This window comes from Ambystoma mexicanum, chromosome 8 (assembly GCF_040938575.1).
Source record: "Ambystoma mexicanum isolate Mex_15411 chromosome 8, UKY_AmexF1_1, whole genome shotgun sequence".
Lineage (NCBI taxonomy): Eukaryota > Metazoa > Chordata > Amphibia > Caudata > Ambystomatidae > Ambystoma > Ambystoma mexicanum.
The window spans coordinates 654,369,198-654,396,531 of NC_090929.1; the positions used below are offsets into that span (position 1 = coordinate 654,369,198).

General features: G+C 45.7%; 1 protein-coding gene across 1 annotated transcript in view; it reads right to left on the reverse strand.

Annotated features, from left to right (window-relative positions):
• Positions 1-27,334, reverse strand: part of VAMP3 (vesicle associated membrane protein 3) — a 262,440-nt gene that overhangs the window by 117,785 nt on the left and 117,321 nt on the right. The window contains exon 3 of the mRNA XM_069610413.1: positions 12,167-12,325. Coding sequence (XP_069466514.1) covers positions 12,167-12,325 — 159 coding nt within the window. The remainder of the gene's footprint in view (positions 1-12,166; positions 12,326-27,334) is intronic.

Below are 27,334 nucleotides of genomic sequence, written 5' to 3' on the forward strand. Positions count from 1 at the left end.
CTGTTCTGAACCCTCTGGCGACATCAAATCTAGGGACACTACCACCAATATTGGTCGGCTAGAGCTCCACAACACAGAATCATTCATTTGCTTTCCATTAAAGGGCCACATGCTATGGAGAACAAACAGTGTGCTAAACATTGAGACTTTGCCCATCAGGGTTACTTTCGACGGAAGATCTTCTGGAAGGCGCAGTCACTTAGGAGCCAACAGATTACCAAAGTCCCAACAAGCGTGTGATGCACGCCTAAACACCAACAAAGTCATCAGAACATAAACAGAGGCCTCTGGTTGCAAGAGATACTCTGTGAAATAGAACCCTCTTTTAGGAACAAGGGCTCTCCAGCAGAGTATAAAATCCCAGCTAAGGGCAAAGTCCCCGAAAGATGTTGACTCAGTAGGGATTCCAACACTAGGTCGAATTAGGGCTAATTTTCTCATAACAAGGCATACAATAGTTTTCAAAAATTGATTAGCAGAGTTTGCTAATTACATTTTTCTTGATTAGCAAACAAACCCATTTGATTAGCTATTTGTCCTAATGTTTTTAATGCCATCAGAAGATACTTGTACCCAAGATATAAAATGAGCAACAATACAGCAGTTGTGTGTACCGGTGAAGTAAGACATTAGTGACATTAGTGAGATAGGTTGAGCCTCGCAAATTCTTTAAAATTCCATTAGACCTGCAAGTTAAGTAACTTACTTTACCCACTCGATTGAAGAGACATGCACCAGACCCATGGCAACGGATGACAACACTTTTTAATGCACTTTCCGTAAAATGGTGCCATTTCCCCACAAACCCACTTTACTTTGGCACAGTGTGCCACCCAGAGGCCAGCCATGCACAGTGAAACTTTTATTTGACATTTACTGCAAACAAAGTAAAGGCCCTTCTTAGAACCTACTCAACTATGCGAGTGGGCGAAAATACTTTGCAAGCCCTGGTTGAGTGTCTGGAAAAAGTTTCGCTGCGTGAATGGACTTTGTGTGTAAATAGATATGATAAAAAAGGCTCTGAAAACGGTTTGGCTAACTCGCTCTACTGCAGGTGCAAATATATAATGCAATCATAATCATAGAGCAAAGTGAGCTCTGGAGGCAAACTGCAGCGTACAGTTTTGCAGTAGGTCTGTAGATGTACAGACTGGATGCAACTATGGATTGCTACTTTAAGTAAATGTCAAGTTAGCTTTGTGTATTCATTATGTAAACGAATAAGCAGAGTGGATGGTGTAGCAGGCAGAGAACTGGGCAAACTAGGTAGAATATTGTAGTTTGCAGCCATCTCACTTTCAGGGTAGAAGGTATAATGCAACATGGTAATATAGAATGTCAAGGAGTATGGGATCAGCTCATGGGTTGAGCACCAGTTGCAAGGTGTATGTAACCAGCAGGCCACCAGACTAGGTTTGACATCAAAGCAATTGGCCGCGTGGTCATGTGAATTTTCAAAAGGGTCCACTCGTCAATAGGAAGCATCTTCCCCAACAAAATGAAATCTAGTGCACGGTGAGATTTAGATACACTTCACTGTAAAGCATGGATACAATGCAGTGTTTTACAGTAGTGATTCTGTAATTATGCATTATGTAACCCATTACATTTTTAGAGAAGGAATTGAAAGCCTTTGAAAAAAAATAACTAACATACTGGTCTTTGGCAGACAGGATACAGTAAGCTTAACAGTATTATCCCGATTATTTCTGGTTTGCAATTATTTGAAAATGAAATTAAAGAATCTGCGTAGCACTCCCACACAGGCTTTTTGTCACAAGAGTGAAGGGGGTGATGCTGCACTCTCTCTCTCCATTAGCCCTTTGGAACTTGCTGTGAACAGAGAAGAGGGGGTGGAGAGACCTCTGAAGGCAAGAGAGGAATGCAGGGTGAGCTGTGCATTCATTAAACAGGGTAACCTGCATAGCTAGCTTTGCTACACAAGTACCAATTTAATTAGCAAACCTACAGAATTGCATAGCAAATTGCTCTGCAATACTGCTTATTTTATGCCTTGCATAAGTAGCCAGATTCCATCTTGACAAGGGTTACTCCTAAAGAGGAACACATGCCAATTTCTAAGTTGACAAGGAGAGCAGCAGGGAAGTTACAGCATGAATTTGACATGTGGAAGGTTATATCTGGGATCAGGCTTTACAGAATCCAACATGGCACTTCCTGCACTCTGGCAACTGTGACCCACAAGTCACACATCGCAACGAAACACAAAAGGTGGGACAGACTCAGGATCCATGTTAAATAAATAAATAATAAAAATAAAAAAAAGTCTCCACACCTGCAGCACGGAACCAATATTCAACTTCCAACACCTTTGTTCCCTCTGGATGAGGAAACTTGGTGGATGAAATTATTGGTCATGCAAACCTGCAATACAGCGGTCACCACATAAAAAGAGCAACAACTGGAAGAACTACAGCTTCTTGCGAGTATCTGTGCAAAAGCTTGCAGAGCTTCAAGAACGACCTTGCGGAGGCCACAAAAGAGGGTTGCCTGACATGTTCTGAATCGTTACTCAGGCGTTTGAACTATCAGCCAAAAGTTACCAACAGGGCCTTGCCAACAGCAATCAGCATGATTGAAGTCAGAGGCCCAACAGAAGAGGAGTATGCACTTCTCGTTAACTTCCCGCTTTGGGTAACATGCCAATGATGAAGTGTCGGAGGAATACAGAGGCTGAAACTATGAACATCGAAGAGATTCAAGATATGGTGGGGTACACTGGGTTGGATGCGCTTAGATTAAACATGTGTTATGGTCTATAATGCAAGACAGCTGCAAAAGCTGAGATTAACCCCTTTATCTCAGAGTTAAGCTGGTGAAAAAACTCTTCCTACTGTGTGTGACTTATCTATGTAAAGATATAACAACTAGTTATATTTTTTTACATAGATAAGCGCATACAATAGGAAGAGTTTTTCACTTTATGAATATGGTTGGCCTACAGCAAAAGAGAAAAGGAAATTGAAAAGGTTACTTACCATAGTGACACAGGACAAGACCGGAGCACTAAGCATCATAAAAGTAACTGTGTTCATGCGGGGCCACCACACGTGAACGCAGCCCCGCCTTCTTGAACTCTGCCCGTGCATCGCCCTTCAGTCCTTTTCTACCGCCGGGACCATTTAGTAGCAATAGAGGATACTTGGAGGTGATAGCGGGCAGGCGTATGGAGGAAAGGGTACTATGGACTAGGAGAAAGGTAGTCACTATGGTGAGTAACTGTCATACTCCTACGTCCCATCCCCTTTCCTCCATACTTGTGGGAGATTCCCAAGCACTCACCAAAGGAAACAGGTGGATGGAAATGTCCCTTGTTGGAACAAATTCTTAAGAACTGCCTGGCCAAATTGGGCATCAGTCCGGGAGCTCCAATCAAGACAATGTCTGCAAAAAGCAGAACGGGAAGCCCACGTGGCAGCCTTAGCTATGGACTCCAAAGTGACATTTTTGAAATGCAACAGCAGCCGCTTTGCCACGGACCAAATGTGCATGAAGGCCCTTTGGGGGCTGAAGCCCTTGAATTTTGTAGGCTTCAGAAATGAAGCTATCCAACGAGAGATTGACACTTCGAAGCTGGTTTCCCTTTTGGGTCACCAAATGTAACAGTTGTGAAGAACTTCTAAGCTTGCTTGTTCTGTCGAGGTGAAACTTCAGAGCTCGTCCGACATCGAGGTTGTGAAAAGCCCTCTCAGCATCAGAGACTGAGTGTGGAAAGAAAACCGTTAATGATATTGACTGGTTTAAGTGGAATTCAGAAACTAACTTTGTGAAGGAAAAAAGGATGAGTGCGAAGCACAACCTTCTTGTCGAAATTAAGGAACGGATGTTCGACAGAGCTTGAAGCTCACTTATCCTTCTCGCAGATGTTACCGCAATCAAGAAAGCCATCTTCCAAGAAAGGTACTTGAGCTGCCATAGGTTCAAAAGGCTTATGACAAGGCGGTGAGGACCACATTCAGATCCCATTTGGGATGAGGGGCCCGAACCGGCAGAAAAAGATGAAGACCTGACTGTGTTTGCCAGTGAAAAAAGAGCAACTGACTGGACAGATAAGCCACAATGGCAGATCGATATGTCCTGCATTATAAGACATGGATGCCAGAGGCTGCAAGGTCTGACACAAAAGACAAGACACTCAACAGAAGCCTGTCGAGAATCAGACACCAATGACTTGCTCCTGTACTGAGCCCTCGTAAAAGGCTTATGTGCCGCATGAATTATGCGCATGTTATCCTTGGAGGATGAACTGCGCTAATGATCGGACCTCAGGTACAAGGTCGCCAATCTGAAAGCTTGTGGGTAGGGGTGCCACAAACGGGGATTACTGTGGTGAAGGAGGTCGGGAAATCTGCGGCAAACCTGATCAGGGAGCACACCAATAGGTGCTGTAGTTCTGAAAACCAGAACCTGGCTGGTCACCAAGATGTTCTGAAGAGGAGAGTGCAGTTGGAAGCACTACCGAGTTTCCAGAGCGACCAATGAATCAGCAGCAAAGAAGGGAAGTGTAAGCCTTCAGGTTGTCCCAAGGGATCTCAAGAACATCCCCAAAGGAAGATACTCAAAGACTGTCCCTGGAAGCATAAAGAGGAAGTTTCCTGTTTGTTGAGGTTGCTAAGAGGTCCACCACCCGGAGCCCCATTGCTGAAGATCTTGGTGAGAACATCGGTGTTCATCTCCCACTTGTAACTCGCCGCAGATTGGTGGCTGAGGGAGTATGAAGCCACGTTGATGTGACCTGGAATGTGCACTGCCTGAAGACAGACATTGTGATGGGAAAGCCCAATTCCAAATTTGGATAGCTAAGTCCACCAGAGGAGACCTGGTGCCCCCCGCTTGTTGATGTAGAACATTGCTACCGAATTGTCTGTGCAAATTCGAATCACACTGTTGGTGATAGAGGGTTGAAAAGTATTGAGCGCCAGAAAAACGACCAGGAGCTCTAGGTAATTGATATGGGACCGCCAGTCCTGGGGCGTCCAAAAATCGTACACCGAGGTGACGCAGTGTCGCACCCCACACTAGAAGGGAGGAGTCTGTAGTAACCGTTACATGTTGGCAGGGCTCCTGGAAGGAGGTCCCCACTGAAAGGTTGCTGGCAGATGACCACCTTTGAAGATCTGCTGTCATGGAGGATGGAACTGGAATCATCTTGAAGTCCGGATCCGAAGCCCGGGACCAGCAGCTCCGAAGAGCAAGCTTGAGTGTGCCTCACCTTCAGTCGTGCAAGAGGTAGAGCTAACATGCAAGAGGCCATACGGCCCAGGAGCCTCTGGAACCACCAGGCCAACATGTGGGAGGACAGCAGGAAGAGCTGAAATGTGGTTGAAAAGTCTGCAATCCTTTCCTCCATCAGGAACACACTGGTGCTGACAGTATCCCAACGGAAACCTAGAAAGATCAGGTTTTGAGTAACCTTAAACGACGATTTCCACCAGTTCACTGACAGCCCGAGATGGAAGAGGAGCTGGAGGAGTGACTGAAGATTGGCCATTGCAGCTTGTGTGCCAGGACTGCGCAGGAGCCAATCGTAAGTATGGCACTCCCTGCAGTATGAGGAATGCTGCGATGACTGCCATCACCTTCGTAAAGACATGTGGCGCCGAGCTGAGACCAAACGGTAGCACTCGATACTGGAAGTGGTGCGTTCCCACAAAGAACCGCAGATATTTACGATGCGGGCTCCAGATCAGTATGCATGTAGGTGTCCTGAAGGTCTAACACGCTGAGCCAATCTCCCTTCCGGAGCAAGGACTTTATCTGGCTGGGCAGTGCACAGGCCAGCCTGGTTGGGTTTGGGGCACTAAACAGACTGGAGTAATAGCTCCCGCAAGGGAACAGGCTCCACTGCTCTGAGGTGTAGAAGTTTCTCTACCTCGGCTCTCTGGGAAGGCGACCCAGTGTGCTGAAGAGGAGGGTGAGGGTAGGGAGCGGCAAGCGGAAGCCCGCCCGTGCAACGGACAAACCCAGTCTTCTGTGATTGTCTGCCACGCCTCCAGATGAGACGATATTCATCCTCCCACCGGAGTCTCATACGACCGATGGAAACATCATTTAGATGGTTCAACCACCTTTTGCTGAAGAGGAGGCTGCTGACAGAGAAAAACCGGCCAACTTGCCTTTGCTGCTTGCGGCGAGGGCCACAAGCGGGAGCATCGACCGGCGTGCACGGCGGTTCTGGAACCCACACCAGCAAAAGACCTTGTTTCAGGCTCCGACCTCTGCGTATAAGCCGCCTTAGCTGCGGTTTTAGCAAGGACCGACAATGACTTTCCTTGCTTTTGGCGAGTTCCTCATTAGTGGAGGAGGGGAAATAGTTACTTACCTTCGAAGGGAAGATAAAGTACCTTGTCCTGAACCCCCTTCGAGAACTTTGTAGCATGCAGCCACGCTTGGCAGGCGATGTCTACTCCAAACATAAGTCCCCGAGCGGCAATGTCACCATGAGGGGCCGTGGCCTCCCGCAGGTCCTGCTCCAGCTCTGGCATCAGATAAGCCGCCCTTAAAGTCTATGAGCTTGTCAGGAGAACACATTCCTGAAACTCAGCAAGCTCCTGCCACAGCTTAAAATTAACAGCTGCCAGGATGACCTCTATTCTCCTGACGCAGCTGGAGGGCCGAATTGGAAAATACATTCCCCCCTCCCCCCAATGGAGACAAGAAGCCCGTCCTACTTGGAAAGTACTGCAGTGGAGGATGTAGAGGACGGCTTAGACTAGAGCGTAGCTGCTGCCACCACTGTATGACTGGAGTGGAGTGCACATGCAGTGAATTATAAGTCTTCAGACAGGTGCAGCTTTCACAGCGCGTCAATTTTCTTGTTTAGGTGCTGCCCGGAATTAGGTTTTTCCTAGACCTTGCAGGCTTCGGCCAGGACATCCTTATGAAGGAATAGGCCAGTCCGCTCCTGTGTCAACAGAGTAAAGGCTCCCGAAAGTACACCTTCTGGAGCCGGAGGCTCGGGTATTGGAATGTCTAGCAACGCCATCATATCCACTACCTAGTCATGAAAGGCTCCAACAGAGCGGGCGGTTCATCGTTATCCTGATCCGCTTGATCTTCATCCGGTGCGGCAAGAACAGAATCCTGATCCGCAGCACCTGCCGCCTCAGACCCCCATGGGCAGACTTGACTGCGCGACGGGAGCCTTTAGCACAGGTGAAAGTGGAGGCATTGGAGGTGGCCCCAATGGAAGTGGGGGGGGGGGTGGCACTACGGGGACCGGCAGAGGAATAACCTGAGAAGGTTGCGTTCAGGTGGCTTACGATACATTTCCATAAAAAGATCCAATGAATGCAAGGATCAGTGCATAAGCGTCTGAAACTTGTCAAAAAACGCATTCTCAGAAGAAGGCCTAGGCACAGAGTGGGTAGAGGCTGCTCTGAAGGGGCATAACCCCAAGATTGCAAAGAGGATTGTTGCCAGGAAGGCCTTCTGCCAACTGGATCCACATAAAGCAAGTGAGCGAGACTGTGGTAGCAGAAAATGAGTACACCAATCCATCGGTGGGCGGAATGGATTCTTACTACCCACATCGCATGGAAAATGCTGCTCCATCCCAAAAACAGGCCCCTCGAAAACCAGCCGTCGAGAACGTTGGTGTTAGAGAGGTAGTCAAAATGGCCACCGCAGAACACGAGGGTTGGAACGCCATTTTGTTACTGCCTGAGGTGAACTGCTTCACAGGAGTCAGTGAGCCTGTTGTCACCAGAGGGGTGTCAGGGGACTTCTGTTCCATTTTAGCTCTGTGGCAGAGAACCTCAGCAGAGACTGCTAGTAGATCCAGAACGCTTCTGCGACCCCCTAGAATTTGCTGGAGAATATGCCCTCAGTGAGGGAACCTTCGCGATGCCGGTACTTGAAGACTTGTGCATTTAACAGTCTTCTTTGCCCCCTCAGCAGGATCGGTTCGACCACAGGCTTGTGCATGGGAAGGATCAGGTCACCCCCAGTAGCCAGAGCCTTCGGAGGAGGCCCCTCGGTCTTGCCGGCCTTAGATATAGCCCCAAGTCGGGGACCTTCTGGGATAACCCTGGTGCGTTTAGTCACATTAATGGGAAGCAAGCTCGAGACAGGTCCCTGTGCACTTAGTTTCAGATTTAGGAACTACGCCAGTGAAAACCGCCCCAGAAGTACTGGGCTTAACCTTAGCCCCCAGATATGACGATCCGGTCCCGGTAGCCCTCTTACAGGGAACCTTGGAGGAAACGCCGGAGATCCCTTAAGGGGACACCTCAGGGAGATCCCTGGTACCAGAGCCACTTGGGCCTCTCCCGGAACCAGAAGACCCCAGGAAGGAGGTCCCCTGGCCAGGGTGCTCTGAAAATGAAGGAACTTACCGGCCTCTTCCTATTTTCTTCAATGAACCGCTGTAAATGTGGAGAAGGAATCCGCTGAACACCTACTTCCACCCGACAAGCCAACACTGGAGTACCCGGGTGGAGAGGGAGTCGCAGTAGAAGAGTCCCACAGGTGTTCGGGGCCCAAGCACTCCAGACAAAGAATAGAGATCTGCCCTGCCGAAATGACGTTCGCACGAAGCACAGGAGACAAATCCAGGACGCGCCAGCATAGACAGAACAAAGAAGGCAGTAATATGAACTACAAGGGAACAAAAAAATTCCCTAGGATGCAAGTGCGCCTGACCCAGACCGGGCGGAGAAAAGGACCGAAGGGCGATGCGCAGCTCAGGAAGGCGTGGTACGGTCACGTGCGGTGGCCCCGCTTAAAACGCGCTGATACTCAAGTCCCGATGGACAGAATGTCCCACAAGTATGGAGAAAAGGGGACGGGCCGTAGGAGTATGTCCTATTGCCCTGCAGACATACCCATTTGTAAAAGGGTCAGATGTCTTCAGGTAATAATACAACCAATCAGCAAAAGCAATACCCACAGAAAAGATGCTGGAGGTGAAGGAACCACCCACAGTGGCAGGCAAAGCACTATGCCCCTGAGAATCAATGGCTGTCGGGAATCAGCACAGGTCTTCTCGTAGCTCTATGGGTCTCAGTGGTCTCTGGAGGTAATATAGCGTTTAACTATGTCTAGGTTTCCTTGCACAAGCCCAGCTGTCAACTAAAAAGATTCAACCCACATGTGTTTGCAACAGTTTACAAAATGTGGCTCTCTGCCTATGCCTTTCGCAACAATTTGTCATTAGTACCCAGTTGGTCTGCCACAATTCCAGTGAAAGAATGTACCCACTCACGCTGCGTCAATGTCCTGTCCTCCTTGCTGCCTTCAGACGAAATAATCTTGTTGCACACCAGCTCCTGACTGCTAGCTCTTTTTTACCATTGTGGTTATTTGCTGGACCGTCATGTTGAAGTCCGATGTCTGAAGGCCCTGCACATTTGGGTGGTGCGAGAACTCAAAGTAGGCAAGACGAGGTACTGATTGTTTTTCATCTCTTCCTAACCCACTGGTGTCGCACATCACCGCTGCTGACCAAGCGCTTCCCTGCCTCCAAGCCTCTGCCCAGACATTGCCTACTTATCTTTCCGATGCAGTTCATCTCTTTGGGGCATGTGTCTCCACAGTACTCGCGTAGAAGGAAGCATTGCCACTGGTTTTTCAGGATGGCTGGACATCACAAGGCACAACTAGATGCTAAATATAGTACAGAAAGGCTCTCTTTTCACAATCCTGCCAAGTCCAGGGTTCATTGAATAAGAGTAGGCCTTAATTGCTGGTGCTGGAGGCTAACATTTGTTATAAAAAGGAGCCTATAAAAAGGAGCCACAGAGAAAGCAACTAGGCACCAACAGGAGAACGATCATTTTATGCTAGCTCATGCTAATGGAAAAAAAACAAAAATAATCTGAGGCCTCTTTTAGATATCAAAACAGTCCGAAAAATGGATGAAAATAAGAATTTCAGACAGCTCATACCTCATCACATTTTCCCGAACTTACAAAACAACTGGATGTGCTCCCAAGCAAGTATGTCCTGCACCTAAACGCTAACCTTTGCCTGAGACTCCAGAGCCGTTACTGCACCAGTCACTGATAATAGGACCATCTACCTTTGCCAGTGGCAGCATATCTCATGCCACACAAATCGCATTATCACGCAAATAGGGGGAACAAACTTGTGTAAATTAATGGCCATCTGTGAATGGCAAATAGTACTAGAGCCATTGAGGTGTGCAGTGCATACAAACTACACACTTTTCTGTTAATCAATGTATTTTTATTTATTTTAAATTCAAATCTACTATGTTTTATCAGCCCAACTTTGCATTTTCAAGACTATCTAATGCATCCAACCAATTAGTAAATCTTTGGATTACCAAGCATATCAGTGGAGGTGTTGCCTGTGCTCCGTTTATGCCCAGCAAGCCGTTTCGCAAAATATCTGGAGGCACAAAGTGCACCTTTGAACATTTCACACAATCATAAAACACCGAAATAAATGTGCTTGTGCAAAGTGCCCCAGTTTTGTGCAATTTCTGCTGACGAAGATCTGCTACTTTGTGCAAATGAAAAATTGGTGCGTTAGATGTCACTGTTATAAATGCAGATGGAGCAGCATGTTTCACAAATTGTATTTTTTTCTGAGGCAAGCGTTTCCCTTTTCCAACCTCGTAAGCAGATTTGGGACACAAACTAGCAGAATAAACTGGTTTAAAAAACATTTTTTTACCACTTCCAGGAACTATTACTACATTTCATCTTCCAGGGTTGCATTTACTTCGTGATCTGCTCTTTTGTGTAAAGCAGGTTCATTTGCACTATCTGTGGTAGGCTCACGTTGTGCACAATGAACCAGGGATTCAAATCAGAGCAATTGGCGCCTACTACACTCTGCACATAAATAACCAGGGTGCAAAATGTGCACACAGCACTGGCCAAGGAGATTAAGAAATGGTGTGCCATGTGTATGTATATAATGTAGTAGGCAGTGAGTTACTTTTGGCTGCTAGTGGCTTGCAACTTGAATTCGTGCCACCTGTATATTTGTGAATTGGGCCTATAATGTTTTTACCATTATGTTAACCGCCATATGAATGCCTGCATTCATTAACGCTGATGTGGTTTTCAATCCAACTTGCTTCTTGCTCACTTTTTAGAAGCTAGCAATCTTAATGAGTGGGGCTGTAGATTGAGAGTTCTATGCCCGATAGTGGAAATTGTTTTTTTCTGAGTAAATTGTTGCTGGAAATGCTTGAGATGAATATTTCCAGCAAGAAAGCCTTTGCAGGGCAAGCAGATTCTTAAAACCACTAGACCTGCATTGTTCGATAATTTACACACTCGACCTAAGAAATACACTCGCCCTATGACAACAGTTGACAAAATATTTACCTCTTGTTTCTATAAAACATTGCTGGTCACCAAAAGCACACTTCATATTCGGTGCAATGCTGTCACACAAAAGGCAAGCCATGCACAGAGAAAGTTTTATTTGCAATTTACTGCAAACAAACTGTTTTCAGTAAATATAAAATAAAAGCTCCAAACATTCGCATACTCGCCAGCAAAGTTGTGTAACCTGCAAATTGTACTCGCCCTTCAAAGAAAATCTGCTCCCCAATGCGAGTGGGCTAGTAGATTTTGCAAGCCCTGCAGGGTCAGACTGGGACATAAAAGTGGATCAGGCACCAATGAAAAAGCTGCCTACAATCACACTACAATTAATTACTTTTCAGAGCAGACCATGAACTATCCAAGGGGGTGTTTTGGGAAAACTGTTGCAAATATTGCATTTGAATACATACTTGCTTAGTGACATAGCTTAAAAAAGTGTAGTAAGTCATGAAACTGGCCCGCTCTGGCGAATAAAGTCTCCATTCTGGCCAAAAACGGTCACAAACTAGAATCATGAGCTACCAGTTTGGGCACTGCCCTATATGCCATTCAGAGTCCGTTTGCAAGCAAGCAGTGAATGAGCCTTTTGGCAACCTTAATCAGCTCCACCTTATTCCAGAGAACCTTGGGATAAGGCCAGCTGCTGGATGCACTGTCAAAGTGAACGACAGAAGGCTGCAGTTCAATTCTTTAAAAACGCATGTTTTTATGTTTGCCCAAGACCAAGTTCATACAAGCAAAGCATAAACTTCACATTTGCACCTTTCTTTTAGGAAAGTGGGCTTGGAAAACCCCATGATAGACAGTTTAAACTAGAGGGTATTAAAAAAGTGACTTGCCTTGCAGTTCTTCCACCAGTACTTTCGCTTTAGCTTTGCAGCGCTGGTTTCAAATTGTGAAGCTCCTGCTTGCAAAGCATCAGCACGATCATCCAGTTCAGACAGCTTCTGATCACGCTCTAGGACCTTATCAACATTAACTCGCATTATATCTACCACCTGGGATTGAAAGATGTACAAAAATCATTAGTGAAATGCAAAAATATGAGCATTTATATGACAGTTTAAAATGAATAATTACTTTTTTCAATGCACAGTTTTAGAAAGAACATCAATATTTGTTGAGGGTAGGGCTATTAGAAGCTACATTTGAGACAAAAACTGCTTTTTCTGGTTAAAAATATCAAAATTAAATAATCCTAAAGTTTGAGATCTCAGCACACATCAGGAAATCTAGGCAAATAATGGAAAAAGGCTACTCAATGGAGTAACAACCATTCTCAGATTCAAGTTCCCTGCTTACAATACTTCAATGAATTGCAGTTTAGTGTTCCTGTTGCATAGGCTAAATAATCCTCTAAGCTGAGCAACAGAAATGACGAAATACGTAATCCTGTTGAACTTTGGCGCTGGGAGAGACCATGGTGGTAAATGGCTTGCATGAATAAAAAATAACTTGTGAGAAACCTGAAGGTATTCTCACTCCTATTCCCCATGGATCTGTGCAGGTGGCCAGGGAAAGGCCATAGCTCTTGGATCCTGAGTCTGGGGGTTGACAAGCGAGGGAGGGTCTTTGGAGAGTGGGATGCCCTTGGGAGAAGCATGGTATCCCCTTTGACTAATATGACCAGCCCAACCCTTCTCCCAACTCCATGGGGTATTTTGAGACAACACCCATGACTTCCTCCTATAAAAGCAACCAAGATTAATAAAGACAAGATGCTTTTACCACTCTGTACTGGGACGAGGAAGAGGCCCACAGAGTAGTAGAGGTCAGGCATGTCCCACTGACCCTTTATGAACGTCATTTGATTGATGTAACTTATTTGCTCGAGTGAATGTAATTGATTGTTGCAACTCTTTCATATACCTGTTGATCTATGATATGCGCCCGGATGCCCTCGGGCCTGGTGCGCTATACAAAATAAAATACAAATACATTAATGATGGTCAGGCAGGGCGAATTGCAAATCCCCACCTGCAGCCTGTGGAAGGGCTGCAGGTGTATAGAAACCCCCCCCCTATCAGGATTGCCTGAAAAGAGAAACGGTGGCAGCAAAGGCAGTGGCGAGAGAAGTACTGGCGGCAAGGGCAGAGAAACAGCAGAGAGACAAAGGAAAACAGCGAGGTGCTGTATGTCTGGAGCATGCTGGCGGTTCAGGAGAGCAGCCCATGGACTCGGGTTCTGTGGAACCCAAAGGAGTCTTGACAGGGGAGCTGGGCAGGGAGGCTGTCCTTTGTCCTGGGATACGAACTGCTTGTTCTCCTGGGGACAGAAGTCAACCCCGGAGCGTCTAAGGGGCAGGAGCTGGAGCCCTGAAGGGGAGAGCGAAAGGCAGAGAGATCTGCGCTGCTGCAACTCGCTACGAAGCAACCAGTGAGTTTCCATGAAGCTAGAAACCCGGCATGAGAGTGTTGGATCTCCCGTGCAACGTTACTTTGTATTAGACTGGTCGCGTGGCACGATTCACTTTGTCGAAGATCTCTGATCCGAATCCTAGCCAATACAGTAACAATAGAACTTTTAATCTCTAAATACCTGAGAATACTTTGTTAGGGAGTGGTCACGTGCACATGAAAGCACGGTATCGAAAGTCTGCGAGTAGTAGCCATGCTTGAAAGCTTTAAAGTAAATCACAATGGCACAATACTACAGAACAAACTAAATATAACATCAAAGCAATCCAAATCAACACCAATATTCAATTTTGAACTCTGAACTGAATACAGAGCCATCCTCATGCTTAAATATTGAATTGTGGAGAACATTAATATTTGAAACTTCATAATTCAAATTAATCCATCCTACACAACAATTCAATACAAGTGAAAATACTACATGTATTGAATATATAAATCAAGCCTACTTTGAATTAATGAAAAGAACATATATTGAACCTTAAAAGAAATATAACTTTCTCAAAGCAAGTGAACACAAACAAACTGCATCCTTCAGTCAAGATATTTCTTGTTGTATAAAGACTAACCATATGCAATGTGCAAGTGTGGCACAGAACTTTAAGAAACCTGGGAAACATTACCTCATTGAAAGTGCATCTTGGGGAAGGGAACTCTGAGGTCCAATTTTTTTTTGACTTGAGGACGAGTCCAAGATGTTTTGAACTACGTTTTGCAACTTGGGGAAGGGAACCCCGAGTATTGGCCAAGTCCATACCATCATGAACTTAAGGTAATCCTGAAACTTTTGTGGGAACTGTTTTATGCTTGTGCAAGGGAGCGGAAAGAAAACTGCAAGTTGGACAACAGCCTAAACTTCGTTGAACACTGTTTTGTTAGTTGCCGACATCCCTACACATTGTATAAGATTAGATGTGAGGACAAGTATAGGTTTTAGACACAGATTCATAAGTTGAACCTTTGGACATAGACTTTTGGTTTGGTAGGGAAATCCCACCATAGTGTAGGACAAGATGGGAGTTTTTCCAGCCTGACTTGGGTTAATAAAGATTTATTATAAATTCAGAAATCTGTTGTCTTACTCCAAGAACCCTGCACACTTTGCATTATTAAAAACGCGAATGCATATTAAAGGACTTGCAATGAACTTGCCAATCCCCTATGTCTGTTGGCTTCCCCCACTGTGTGCTTCTTAGATAATGAATTACTCTCTGAGCAAGAAGGGCTGGATCTTGAGATTCAATGATATATTGTTTAAAAAGAACAAATATATGCCTCAAATCAGTCTTCACAGAAATGAAGCCATTGCAAATATGATGGAGGCAATCATTTGCACAGCATAAAGGAAACATGGTAGAAGGAGTTGGAAACTAAGGAGGGCATATGGACAACCTTGTCCACCAACAGGTGGGGCGGCTGTGTGGGGTGGATGTGTTACAACCGAAAGTCAGCGTACTGCCTATGAGCCCCACAGAACGAAAGTAAAAAATTGGGCAGTGCTAGACCCAATGAAATACTCCTGAAAAGTGTGATTACATAGGCTCAATAGTAATCCAACAGGTGCAGAAAGGAAAAGTTGTTCCAACAGAAGGAGAACCTTCACAGCAGCCAACTTCACTGCATGAACCCAAGAGTAGATCACACCCAGCTAGCCATCTGAGCTGTTCATAGAGTACAGAATCTAGGCAGCAGTCATATAGCCACAGGGAGTTCAAACCCCCATATGCCACCCTCCATGGCTTAGAGTATGGGGGTGGTTTAGGGCGTAGAATAAAGCAAAAGGCAGGGGAACACAAAGTTCCACAGAGCCAGTCAATGTCTGCAGTGTCACCTTTCCCACAGTCTCCATGAAGGGCAGTCCCATTCTCTCATAGGGCTTCCAATTCATGCCATACAAAACAATGCTATTTCCTGGATGATGGTGGTTCCACATCAGTGTCTAGGTCAGTATCTCTCGTCAGTATCCCGATTTTGAGAGGAGTTAGGATCAAGAAAATCAATTACAGTTTCTGGATCGGTTCATGGAGTAGAAGATATTGGGGCATTGTTCTTCTCATCCAAACTCCCCCCTCCTGTTTTTGATGCCACCTGTGTCTGGACAACCTTGATGTCAAGAACACCAGTTGGTGTGGAAGAGGGTACTACTCCTAGTTCATGTCCAAAATCACAAGGGGAGGAGTGGGTCCCACATAAAAGACAGACAACTCGAGCAGTTAACAGTCTCCTCTCATAAGGCCCCAGACATCTAGATTTAAGGATTTTTCAGCTAAGCAGCCCGCTTCAAAGGCAAGGCTAGGGTGTGGCATGCAGAAAGAGTACCACCCATGGGGAGGTACGAACCCCAAATACAAGATCAAAATTGCAAGCCATCACTAAGGGTGGAGCCAATCAACCAATAGCCACACTGATCGCATAGGGAGGCACAATTGTTCCCATAGGCTGCAAGGGGCAACAGGCCCCAAGTAGAAGATAGCGAACAGTGATGAGCTTATTAAAAGGGAAGGGCTATCAAAGTGGAGTGGTGAAACAGACAGGAGGAGGAGGAATGGAGGAGTATAGTGATTAAGAAATTGGGAGGCGATAGAGAGAAGACTAGGAGTATCCTGGGAAGGTTGTCAAAGGGTTGCGGAGGTGCAGAAGAAGCAAGATGGAGAAATTGGTCAGCTGGTGCAAGTGGATCTCGGTGGTTGTATACGAATTGTTTGAACTACAATTGACCGAATTGTGAAGGTCAATTGGTACATATATGCAGGGGGGGAATATATCAATTGTGTAAAGGTCAATTCCGACCCTTGACATTCGGTCAATTCGGGCATTCAAACAATTGTGTTAAAACAATTTGGTTAATACCGATCTCGGTCATCCTGCCAAGGTCAAATGACCATAGTCCTGCCACCTCCCACAGTCCATTGGTCCTCCACATTTACTTCAACACAACTACCTAGGCATCCTCATCTAATGATGGACAAAGATAAGGACATAACTTGTTTGTGTCTGTCAGGGCCTGGACGGCACCAAAGGGTCAAACCTTTGCCTTCAAGATACCATTAGGACACCCCCATGCATTTCTCGCAACCACAGACCATCCCTGTGCTCATAATATAGCGCACTCAATCATGCTGTACATCACTGATCCTCGAGTTTCCCCAAAGTTACTCTTGTCACCACCCTCTCCCTGCCCACCACCCCACCTACTGCGCTCTTCGCTTGTACTCCTTAATGCTCATCAAGGCCCAGAGCAGACATTGGCAATCATATCCCCACACAAATTTGCTATCTTGATCAACGAAGCATTCACCTCCTCCCATGTTTTCAACATACACATTGTACCAAGTTAGAACATTCTTCAGCAACCTGGAAGTGGGGCTCGAGCCAATCAGGATGCTCGAACATGGGCCGCATTGTCTGGTATAAGCCTGCGTTCCGAGCACCTTGGGTGCTGCTAGCCAGCACCCCCTTCCTTACTCCCTCCCCCACCACACCTCTTAGCACCTGTGTAGTTTCCTACGCGGGTGCTAAGAGTTTTTAAAAGAAACATGCCTTGCTGGGTGGCCCGACACCACGCTGTGGTTCCCAGACTCAGTTTCCAATGTGGATGACATCACAGACTTCAGAACCATGGAGATGGAGATATATTGGTTACTTTCGTTACAACTTTGCCTTCCTACTTACCTACTTAAGAGATACTAAAGATTTGAGTAGTAGGATAGAAGGTATACCATGGGAATCGTCTTACTAACGATATTGGATGTGGTCTCCTTTTATACATCAATTAGACACTCTGATGGCCTTAAAGCATGCAAGCACTTTTTGTATACCAGGTCCATGAATTACCTCCAACATGGTCTCATGATATTAGAGATGATTAAACTCAGCCTAACAACTGTTTTCTTTTCAATAAAGAGTTCTTCATTCAGCTCCAAAGCACTGCTATGGGCACAACGTTTGCACCCTCATATGCGAATTTGACAATGGGCTGGTGGGAGAAGTTTGTTGTCTGGCATCCCAGAAATCGCAAACATACAGATAAAATAGCACTGTGGCTATGCTACATTAATGATTTGTTTGTAATTTGGGACGACAGACCAGGAATGGCTGTAACGCTCACCTGATTCTCGCAGAGGCGCCGGTCTTGACTGAGCGACTACCGTATCTTCAAAGGTGATGTGTAGCACCCGGTTGGCTCTTTGGGCTGGACCTCTGTGCACTGTATGCCTGACGTGTAGAGTAAGATGTCTGCAGATAGAAAATATGGGGTTAATGAACTGGGGTTATTGGGGTGTCCCTATCTCTTTCCTCTTCTCCTCTCCTGTAGACCCCCAAAGGTTAACGCTCTCACCTTAGGTAAGTGAATGCCGAGCTCTCCATCTGCCTCGGGGCAGGGTGCTGTAACCAGTTTCTTCACTGGATAGGTAGCGCAGGCCTCTTGACTTCAGAGGACTGCTGTCCGTTGTTTACTGCACGAACGGTAAGTTTCGAGTCATTCAAATGTCTTTAAAGTCTTTAGTAATGATGTCTCTTGTTTTGCAGGGTTCCGGCGATGGCGGATGACGGGCTGAAGTGAGTTGAAGATGGAGCCCGTGTGATGAATAGAAGCGCCTGGAAGCACGTAAGTAAGCGCTTGTTGCCTGCTTCGCTATGCGCTCTGTCTTTTTATTTTGCAGGTACGAGTTCGGAGCGGCTGCAGGGTGCCGGAATACCCACTGGATTAGATGTGGAAAGGAGTAATGGCACGTGAGTATTAAAGTTCCCCAATGTCTTTAAACGCACCTTGTTTTGTCTTTCAGATGCGGGATGCAGCGCCGAAGGCCTCCGGAGCGTGCGAAGAGTTGGTAAACTTTTGTCTTTCAGATGCCGGAATGCTAACCTGTTCTTTCTTGTCTTTATAGGTGTTGCTGAAGACTGGATTCAGGATGGTAAGCCTTTGCCTTTCAGATGCCGGAATGCTAACCTGTTCTTTCTTGTCTTTATAGGTGTTGCTGAAGACTGGATTCAGGATGGTAAGCCTTTTTCCTTAGGCCCAGGACCGGATGCAGAAGACACGATGAGCGTTCTGCTGCAGAGGTTGCAGAATAACGCAAAGCAAGATTCATCCACCGGGTGTGGTTTAAATAGCCTCCTGTAGTGCTTAGGTGTCTCCTTCCACAGCCACGCCTAAGTAAGAAAAGAGTTCCTGGTAAGAAAAGAGTTCCTGCCTTCCAGAAGAGTTCCAGTGTTCTGAATCTAGGGAGTGGCTCCAGCCCCACCCAACAGGAAAAGTAGTTCCAAACAGAAGAGGATCAGAGGCTCAACTGGCAGGCAAGTAAGCAGCATGGTCTGCTGAAGGTAAGTCCACCCAAGCATTATGAGCCCGGCGCTTCCAGCGCTGGGACTGGGCATATTTATGAGCCTGGTGCCACTGGCGCCAGGACTGGGTCCAAAAGGTCCCAATTGGGACTGGTTGGCACTCGGAACCTGGGTTATGGATCTGCTTCCAAGGGAGTTGGGAAAACCCTGACCTTTTGGAAGCAGAGACCATGACAGTACCCCCCCTCAAGGCCCCTCCCAAACCGGGCTTCTCCGGGGGTTTTGGCTTGTCAGGAAATGTTCGGTGAAATCTTTTGATTAGGCGAGGAGCGTGGACATATTCAGCAGGTTCCCAGGATCTCTCTTGGGGGCCGTAGCCTTTCCAGTCAATTAGGTAGAATAGTTTAGATTTGGAGATCTTGGAGTCCAGAATGCTTTTGACTTCAAACTCGAGTTCTCCATCCACTAGGATAGGTTTTGGAGATTTGGTTAGTCGGGTTTGAGGTTGCACGGGTTTTAATAGAGAGACGTGGAAGACCGGATGTATCTTCATGTGCGGGGGCAAGTCCAACTTGACCGCTACTGGGTTTACTATGGTAGTGATGGAATAGGGACCAAGGTATCTTGGGTTGAATGTGCGTGGCCCTTTTAGAGATAGATATTTGGTGGATAACCAGACTTGATCCCCTACTTGATAGTGAGGGGCTTCCTTCCGATGTTGATCTGCTCCTTTCTTGTATTGTTATTTAGCCCTTTGAAGGTGAGAAACAGCTTCCTTAAAGGCTTGGGTGATTGTAGAATGCAGGTAGTCTACTGCTGGTGTTTCAAGATCTTGGAGGGGATCCAACTCCGAGGTTCGAGGGTGACTGCCGTACAAAAGAAAAAACGGGGTTTTCCCAGTTCCCGAATGGACAGAGTTATTGTAGGCATACTCGGCTATCCAAAGGATATCTTTCCAAGTTTTTTCAGTTTGTTGCAGCATGCAGCGTAAATACTGTTCGAGTTTGATTGGTCCTCTCGGTTTGTCCGTCGGTCTGAGGGTGGTGACTGGTCGATAGTCTCACATCAATTTGAGCCGACCGACAGCAACTTCGCCAAAAATGAGAAATAAATTGACTACCTCGATCCGAAATTAGAACCGAAGGAAAACCGTGCAGTCGGACGATGTTTTCGAGAAATTCTCGGGCCAGAATTGCTGCTGTTGGCAAGCCTTTGAGCGGAATGAAATGCGCCATCTTGGAGAATAAGTCCACGATTACTAGAATCGTATTGTATCCGGAGCATGGAGGTAGATCGGTGATGAAGTCCATAGAAAGCGTATGCCAAGGGCGAGGTGGGATGTCAATAGGGCGTAAGAGGCCTGCTGGTCTTTCCTTTTGACTCTTGTTTTGGGCGCATACTCCACAGGACATTATAAAGTCTCTGATATCTTTTTTCCAAGACGGCCACCAGAAGTAGCGCTTGATCTTTTCTGAGGTCTTGGCTATACCGGGATGACCTTCCATTAAAGAGTCGTGATAACAAGAGATTACTTTTTTCTGTAAATCTGTGCTGGGTAGGTATAATCGTTCTTGGAAATACAATAAGTTGTCCTTTACTGCAAAGTCCTTTCCCTGCAGATGCCAATTCTGTATGTCTGCTGGAGTTACAAGTTGCCTGGCTTTATCCTTAACTTCCTCTATGGATTCTGTGGCGATTACACCCAGAATTCTTTGTTCGGGAATGATTGGTACAGGTTTAGGGTTGACCAAGTGTTCTTCCACTCCCATCCGAGAAAGGGCATCGGCTTTACCGTTCTTTGTACCAGGTCGATAGGTAATTATGAAGTCAAACTCGGCAAAGAATAATGCCCAACGGAGTTGTCTAGAGGATTGGGCTTTTGCGGTCTTCAAATATTGCAGGTTTCGGTGATCCGTAATCACAGTAACGGTGTGTCGGGCCCCCAGCAGATAATGCCGCCAAGCCTTAAAGGCAGACTTGATAGCCAGAAGTTCCTTGTCAGTAATCGTGTAATTGATTTCAGGAGGCGAGAATTTGCGGGACCAAAATGCCACGGGATGCAACTGATTGGTTACCGGGTCCTTTTGTGATAGAACTGCCCCCATGGCAAGGCTTGAAGCATCAGTTTCCACGATGTAGGGGAGTTCGGGGCGAGGGTGTTTTAAGATTGGTGCAGAGATAAATTTAGTCTTCAAATCCTGGAAAGCTTGTTCCGCCTCGGTAGACCATTCAAAACGTTTGTTTTTCTTTAACAAGGCAGTGATGGGCTGGACTATTCGAGAGAATTCGGGGATAAACCTGCGGTAAAAGTTAGCGAAGCCTAACATGCTTTGCACACCTTTTACGGAGGATGGTGATGGCCATTTGAGAACTGCATCGACCTTCTTTGAATCCATACGCACTCCGCCAGGTGATAATATGAATCCCAAGAATTCAACTTCAGTCACGTTGAAAACACATTTTTCCAACTTAGCGAAAAGTTTGTGTTGACGCAATCTTTCGAGGACCATTTTCACGTGTTTCCGATGTTCAGATTCCGATGAAGAATAAACGAGGATGTCGTCAATGTAAACAACAACACATACATCTATGAGCTCTCTGAGGACATCGTTCATAAAATATTGAAAGGCGGCCGGGGCATTGCAAAGTCCGAAGGGCATGACCTGATATTCAAATAGCCCATACTTGGTGCGGAAGGCCGTCTTCCATTCATCGCCCTCTTTTACTCGCACCAAGTGGTAAGCTCCTCTAAGATCCAGCTTTGTATATATGCATGCTTTTCTGACTTGGTCCAGGAGTTCAGGGATCAAAGGTAACGGATATCTATTCTTAACGGTGATCTGGTTCAGGGAGCGATAATCGATACAAGTTCTAAGGTCTCCTTCCTTTTTTGGAACGAAGAACAAAGCTGAAGAAGCAGGGGACTTGGAAGGACGAATAAACCCATTTGCCAGGTATTGATCCAGGTATTGTCGAAGGTGAAGGTTCTCAGGCTCGGTGAGGGCATAAATTCTACTACAAGGAGGAGTAGATCCAGGTATCAGGTCTATCTGGCAGTCATAAGACCTATGAGGAGGTAGAGAGTTAGCCTGATCCTTCCGGAAAACATCTTGGTATTCTAGGTATTCGGGAGGTAACTGGGGAGTCTCTGAAGAAATTGCGGCCAGTGCAACATCAGGTGGAGGGTGACAAGTAGACACACATTCTGGAAACTGGACCGTTCTTGCTCGCCAATCGATCAGAGGATTGTGTTTCTCTAACCAAGGTATTCCTAGAATAATCTGAAACTGAGGGGCCTTGATCACATCGAACACGATCTTCTCATGGTGTCCATCTTGACTTACTAGCGTCACCTCTTGAGTGGTATGCGTTACTGGCCCGGAGGCTATCTCCGTACCATCCACCGTAGTAATGACGTCCTTTACAGCCTTGGGACAAAGAGTTAGATTCATCCTCAAAACCATTTCATGATCCACATAATTGCCGATGGCACCGCTGTCGACGTAAGCTTCAATTGCATGTAATCGATCCGGATTATCAGGGCTAATGAGGACCATAGGTATCACGAAATGCGAGGTCACGGAACTGGTTTTCACGCTCGGCAAGAGGACCTCTATTCTTGTCGGGCGAGGTCGTTTCCCTGCTCAGAGTTTGTAACTTTGGTAACTGCAGCTCCTACTGCCTTCTTGGCAGGTTTCACCGGACAGTCTCGAAGAAAGTGCCCTGAGTTTCCGCAATATAGGCATAATTGCAACTGTTTCCTCCTTTCCCGCTCCCTTTGTGTTAGAGGACCTTTCAGACCCCCTATTTGCATGGGTTCCCCGGAGTCTACTCCTTTGGAAGGAGTTGGCGGTTTGGAAAATACTCGAGCATCAAACTTGGAACGATCGGCCTTCCTGTTCTGCAGCCTGTGATCTATTTGAACGACCAAGTCTATATAACCCGAACAGTCTTGTGGGGGATTCACTACTTGGGCTAAAACGTCTTTGAGCTCTCCACGTAGACCTCTATAAAACAGCGTAATCCTTTTGTCCTCAGGCCATTGAGTTTCCACTATTAGTCTATTGAAAGATGCAATATAAGCCAAAAGGTCTTGATTACCCTGTCGCAACGAAAGAAGCTCATTGTCCAAGGCCTGCCCTTGTGAATGTCTTGCGAACAGTTTTTCCATACTAAGCTGAAAGGCTTGAAAATCATGGAGAACCGGATCATCTTGATTAACTAGAGGGATCGACCAGTCTGCCGCATTGCCACTAAGGTACGAAAGTACAAAAGCTACTTTTGCTTGATCAGTTGGAAAGGCTGCTGGCCGGCATAAGAAGTGCAACCGGCACTGATTGATAAATACTGCAAACCTCTTTGGGTCACCAGAAAATCGTTCGGGCGGAGCCAGAGGTACATTCCCAGGTAGGTTGATCTGCACTGGATTCATAGAGGATGTTGAAGGAAGATTTGCCCCTGATGCGGGTAACGGGGTCTGTCCGGCTTGTGACTGTAGCACTTGTCTAGCAAGATTGTCTGTTCTCTCCTTGGAAATAATTAGTTCCCTTCTTAGAGCATTCGTTTCCCGACGAGCTGCATGCACTTCTGTCCTTAGTTCCCCAAGTAACCGGGCTAGGGGGTCAGTATCCGAGGTTTCCATAGCGCCTGGGCGAGAGTTTTGCGGTAGGCTTTGCGTTCTGTAACGCTCACCTGATTCTCGCAGAGGCGCCGGTCTTGACTGGGCGACTACCGTATCTTCAAAGGTGATGTGTAGCACCCGGTTGGCTCTTTGGGCTGGACCTCTGTGCACTGTATGCCTGACGTGTAGAGTAAGATGTCTGCAGATAGAAAATATGGGGTTAATGAACTGGGGTTATTGGGGTGTCCCTATCTCTTTCCTCTTCTCCTCTCCTGTAGACCCCCAAAGGTTAACGCTCTCACCTTAGGTAAGTGAATGCCGAGCTCTCCATCTGCCTCGGGGCAGGGTGCTGTAACCAGTTTCTTCACTGGATAGGTAGCGCAGGCCTCTTGACTTCAGAGGACTGCTGTCCGTTGTTTACTGCACGAACGGTAAGTTTCGAGTCATTCAAATGTCTTTAAAGTCTTTAGTAATGATGTCTCTTGTTTTGCAGGGTTCCGGCGATGGCGGATGACGGGCTGAAGTGAGTTGAAGATGGAGCCCGTGTGATGAATAGAAGCGCCTGGAAGCACGTAAGTAAGCGCTTGTTGCCTGCTTCACTATGCGCTCTAACTGTCTTTTTATTTTGCAGGTACGAGTTCGGAGCGGCTGCAGGGTGCCGGAATACCCACTGGATTAGATGTGGAAAGGAGTAATGGCACGTGAGTATTAAAGTTCCCCAATGTCTTTAAACGCACCTTGTTTTGTCTTTCAGATGCGGGATGCAGCGCCGAAGGCCTCCGGAGCGTGCGAAGAGTTGGTAAACTTTTGTCTTTCAGATTCCGGAATGCAGTGTGAAGACCTCCGGAGCGCACGAAGAGTAGGTAAGCCTTTGCCTTTCAGATGCCGGAATGCTAACCTGTTCTTTCTTGTCTTTATAGGTGTTGCTGAAGACTGGATTCAGGATGGTAAGCCTTTGCCTTTCAGATGCCGGAATGCTAACCTGTTCTTTCTTGTCTTTATAGGTGTTGCTGAAGACTGGATTCAGGATGGTAAGCCTTTTTCCTTAGGCCCAGGACCGGATGCAGAAGACACGATGAGCGTTCTGCTGCAGAGGTTGCAGAATAACGCAAAGCAAGATTCATCCACCGGGTGTGGTTTAAATAGCCTCCTGTAGTGCTTAGGTGTCTCCTTCCACAGCCACGCCTAAGTAAGAAAAGAGTTCCTGGTAAGAAAAGAGTTCCTGCCTTCCAGAAGAGTTCCAGTGTTCTGAATCTAGGGAGTGGCTCCAGCCCCACCCAACAGGAAAAGTAGTTCCAAACAGAAGAGGATCAGAGGCTCAACTGGCAGGCAAGTAAGCAGCATGGTCTGCTGAAGGTAAGTCCACCCAAGCATTATGAGCCCGGCGCTTCCAGCGCTGGGACTGGGCATATTTATGAGCCTGGTGCCACTGGCGCCAGGACTGGGTCCAAAAGGTCCCAATTGGGACTGGTTGGCATCGGAACCTGGGTTATGGATCTGCTTCCAAGGGAGTTGGGAAAACCCTGACCTTTTGGAAGCAGAGACCATGACAATGGCTTGATTTCGTTAATGTACTGAACATTAATGAGCTAAATTTACAATTTACCGAGTCACAGCAAGACAGATATTTTATTTCTGGATATTGCAGTCACTGTGGATCAAGGCGAACTTACTACCAGTTTATATAGGAAGCCTACTAGCTCAAATATTCCACTACATGCAAAGAGCAGCCATCCCACAGCCCTAAAATGGAGTATCCCCTACGAATTTAGTAGAAACTGTTCAAATATGAATACCTTTGACAGCGAATGTGCCTTGATGGCTCACAGGTTCAAAAATCGAGGTTATCCAATAAAAGTACGAGAGAGCTTTTCTAAAAGCAAGAGATATGGATCGTTGTTCATTATTGGTTTCCAATACTGCACAAGCCAAGATCGTAGACAACTCAGATACACGTCTCATCTTGACCTACGGTAATGGTGCCCAGAATATTCGCCAGGCAATACAGAAACACTGGCACGTTCTTAAGTTGAATGAACATCTTGGCGATATTCTGGCGGCTAAAGTGAACATTCCATTCCATAGGTCATCTTTATTTAAAGATACCCTTGTACCCAGTTTCATGAGTCCTCTTTCTGATCAATTGGGGGCCAGTTGGATGAATATCAAAAGACTGGGCTTCCAAAAATGTTCTAAATGTAAAGCATGCAGCTATGCTGTGAATACTATCTGCTATTTACATCCCATTTTAGGAGAGAAAATTAAGATTTTTATCTAGGATTACCTGAAACTGAATGTGGTATACATGTTAAAGTGCACATGTAACAACGGTAAACTGAAATTGAGGGTGGTACAGCACATCAGAGCAATTAAAAATGCTGATCCGACTTACCCAATGGCACTTAATTTTAAGAATGAACATGGTGGTAAATTGGAGAGATTTACCTTTTTTGTAATACATACAGTCACCAAACCACCTAGAGGTGGCAACCGTGAGCTCACATTGAGACAATTGGAAACCAAATGTATTCTGGAACGCGAGACAAAAAAAAACAACAAAACAGGGGTCAGTCATAACCTCTATGAAGAGTTATATACTTTCCTGGCTACATGAGGTCCTCTGTAGATCCTTCCTTTGAATTGCTTGTATTAGATTTCACATGTATTTTGTTGACACTATTTACCCTAGGAACTTACTGGGCAATATATATATATATTTTTTGATATATTATGTTGAAGCGTATCTGTGACCTCTTTGCACGAGCACTTTAGTCTATTATCTTTGGTAGACGATTCATCTGGTGTTGACATATGTAATCATGGTTCAAGTTGCTTCTTTTTCAGAATGAGTTTTTTAGTCTATTTTTTGAATTTTGCAAGTTTGTTCAGTTTTTGGTACTTATTTTTAAGTGGCCCTTCCTACACAGAGATTTTTGTGCTTGTTTTAATCTGCTTAATTGATAATATCTGCGATAAACCACATGAGGTCCTGCATATAGGGATTTTTAACTGTATTTGTAAAAATGTATAAGAGGTATTAATATGGGTAAGCATTCAACAAATATGATTAATAGGCATTTTTATGAATATAGATATACTATGCACCAAGCACTTTAGAGCAGAGCAATATTTGCACGCACTATGCACTTTATAAAAAGAAGCTACATCTTTTTTCAAAAGCAGCCCATGCATGCACTCAAGGCTCTGAGAAAAATAAAAAAAGGGATGTTTTCTAATTTAATACAATGTGGGCACTAATGGCAACACATGTATATTGGATGGAGGAGATTTACATTTGTATTAGAGTTGCATGCATAGACGGAGAGCACTATGCACTTTATTTTTGCTGCTATGCAAATTATTGCTGCTATAATGCATTTTGCACATGTTTACATATTCTCACTTTTGCGTATTTACACAGCCCAAAAAATAGGTAATATTACTATGCCATTGTTTGATACTTGCACTTACTAAGATGCTTTTTGAGCAGATAATGCCATCTCTTGTTTTATTACATATTGAGATATAGCATCTAATCACAAGACATGACACACGCAGGTCAGCATCATGTTGCTCCAGCTGAGTACAAGCACTAGTGCTCATTAATATTTCGCCTAGGCTGCTTTTTCATTTCTATTTAGCAGTCAATTGCAGCACACAAGCCTTTGCATTTTACGCAATGT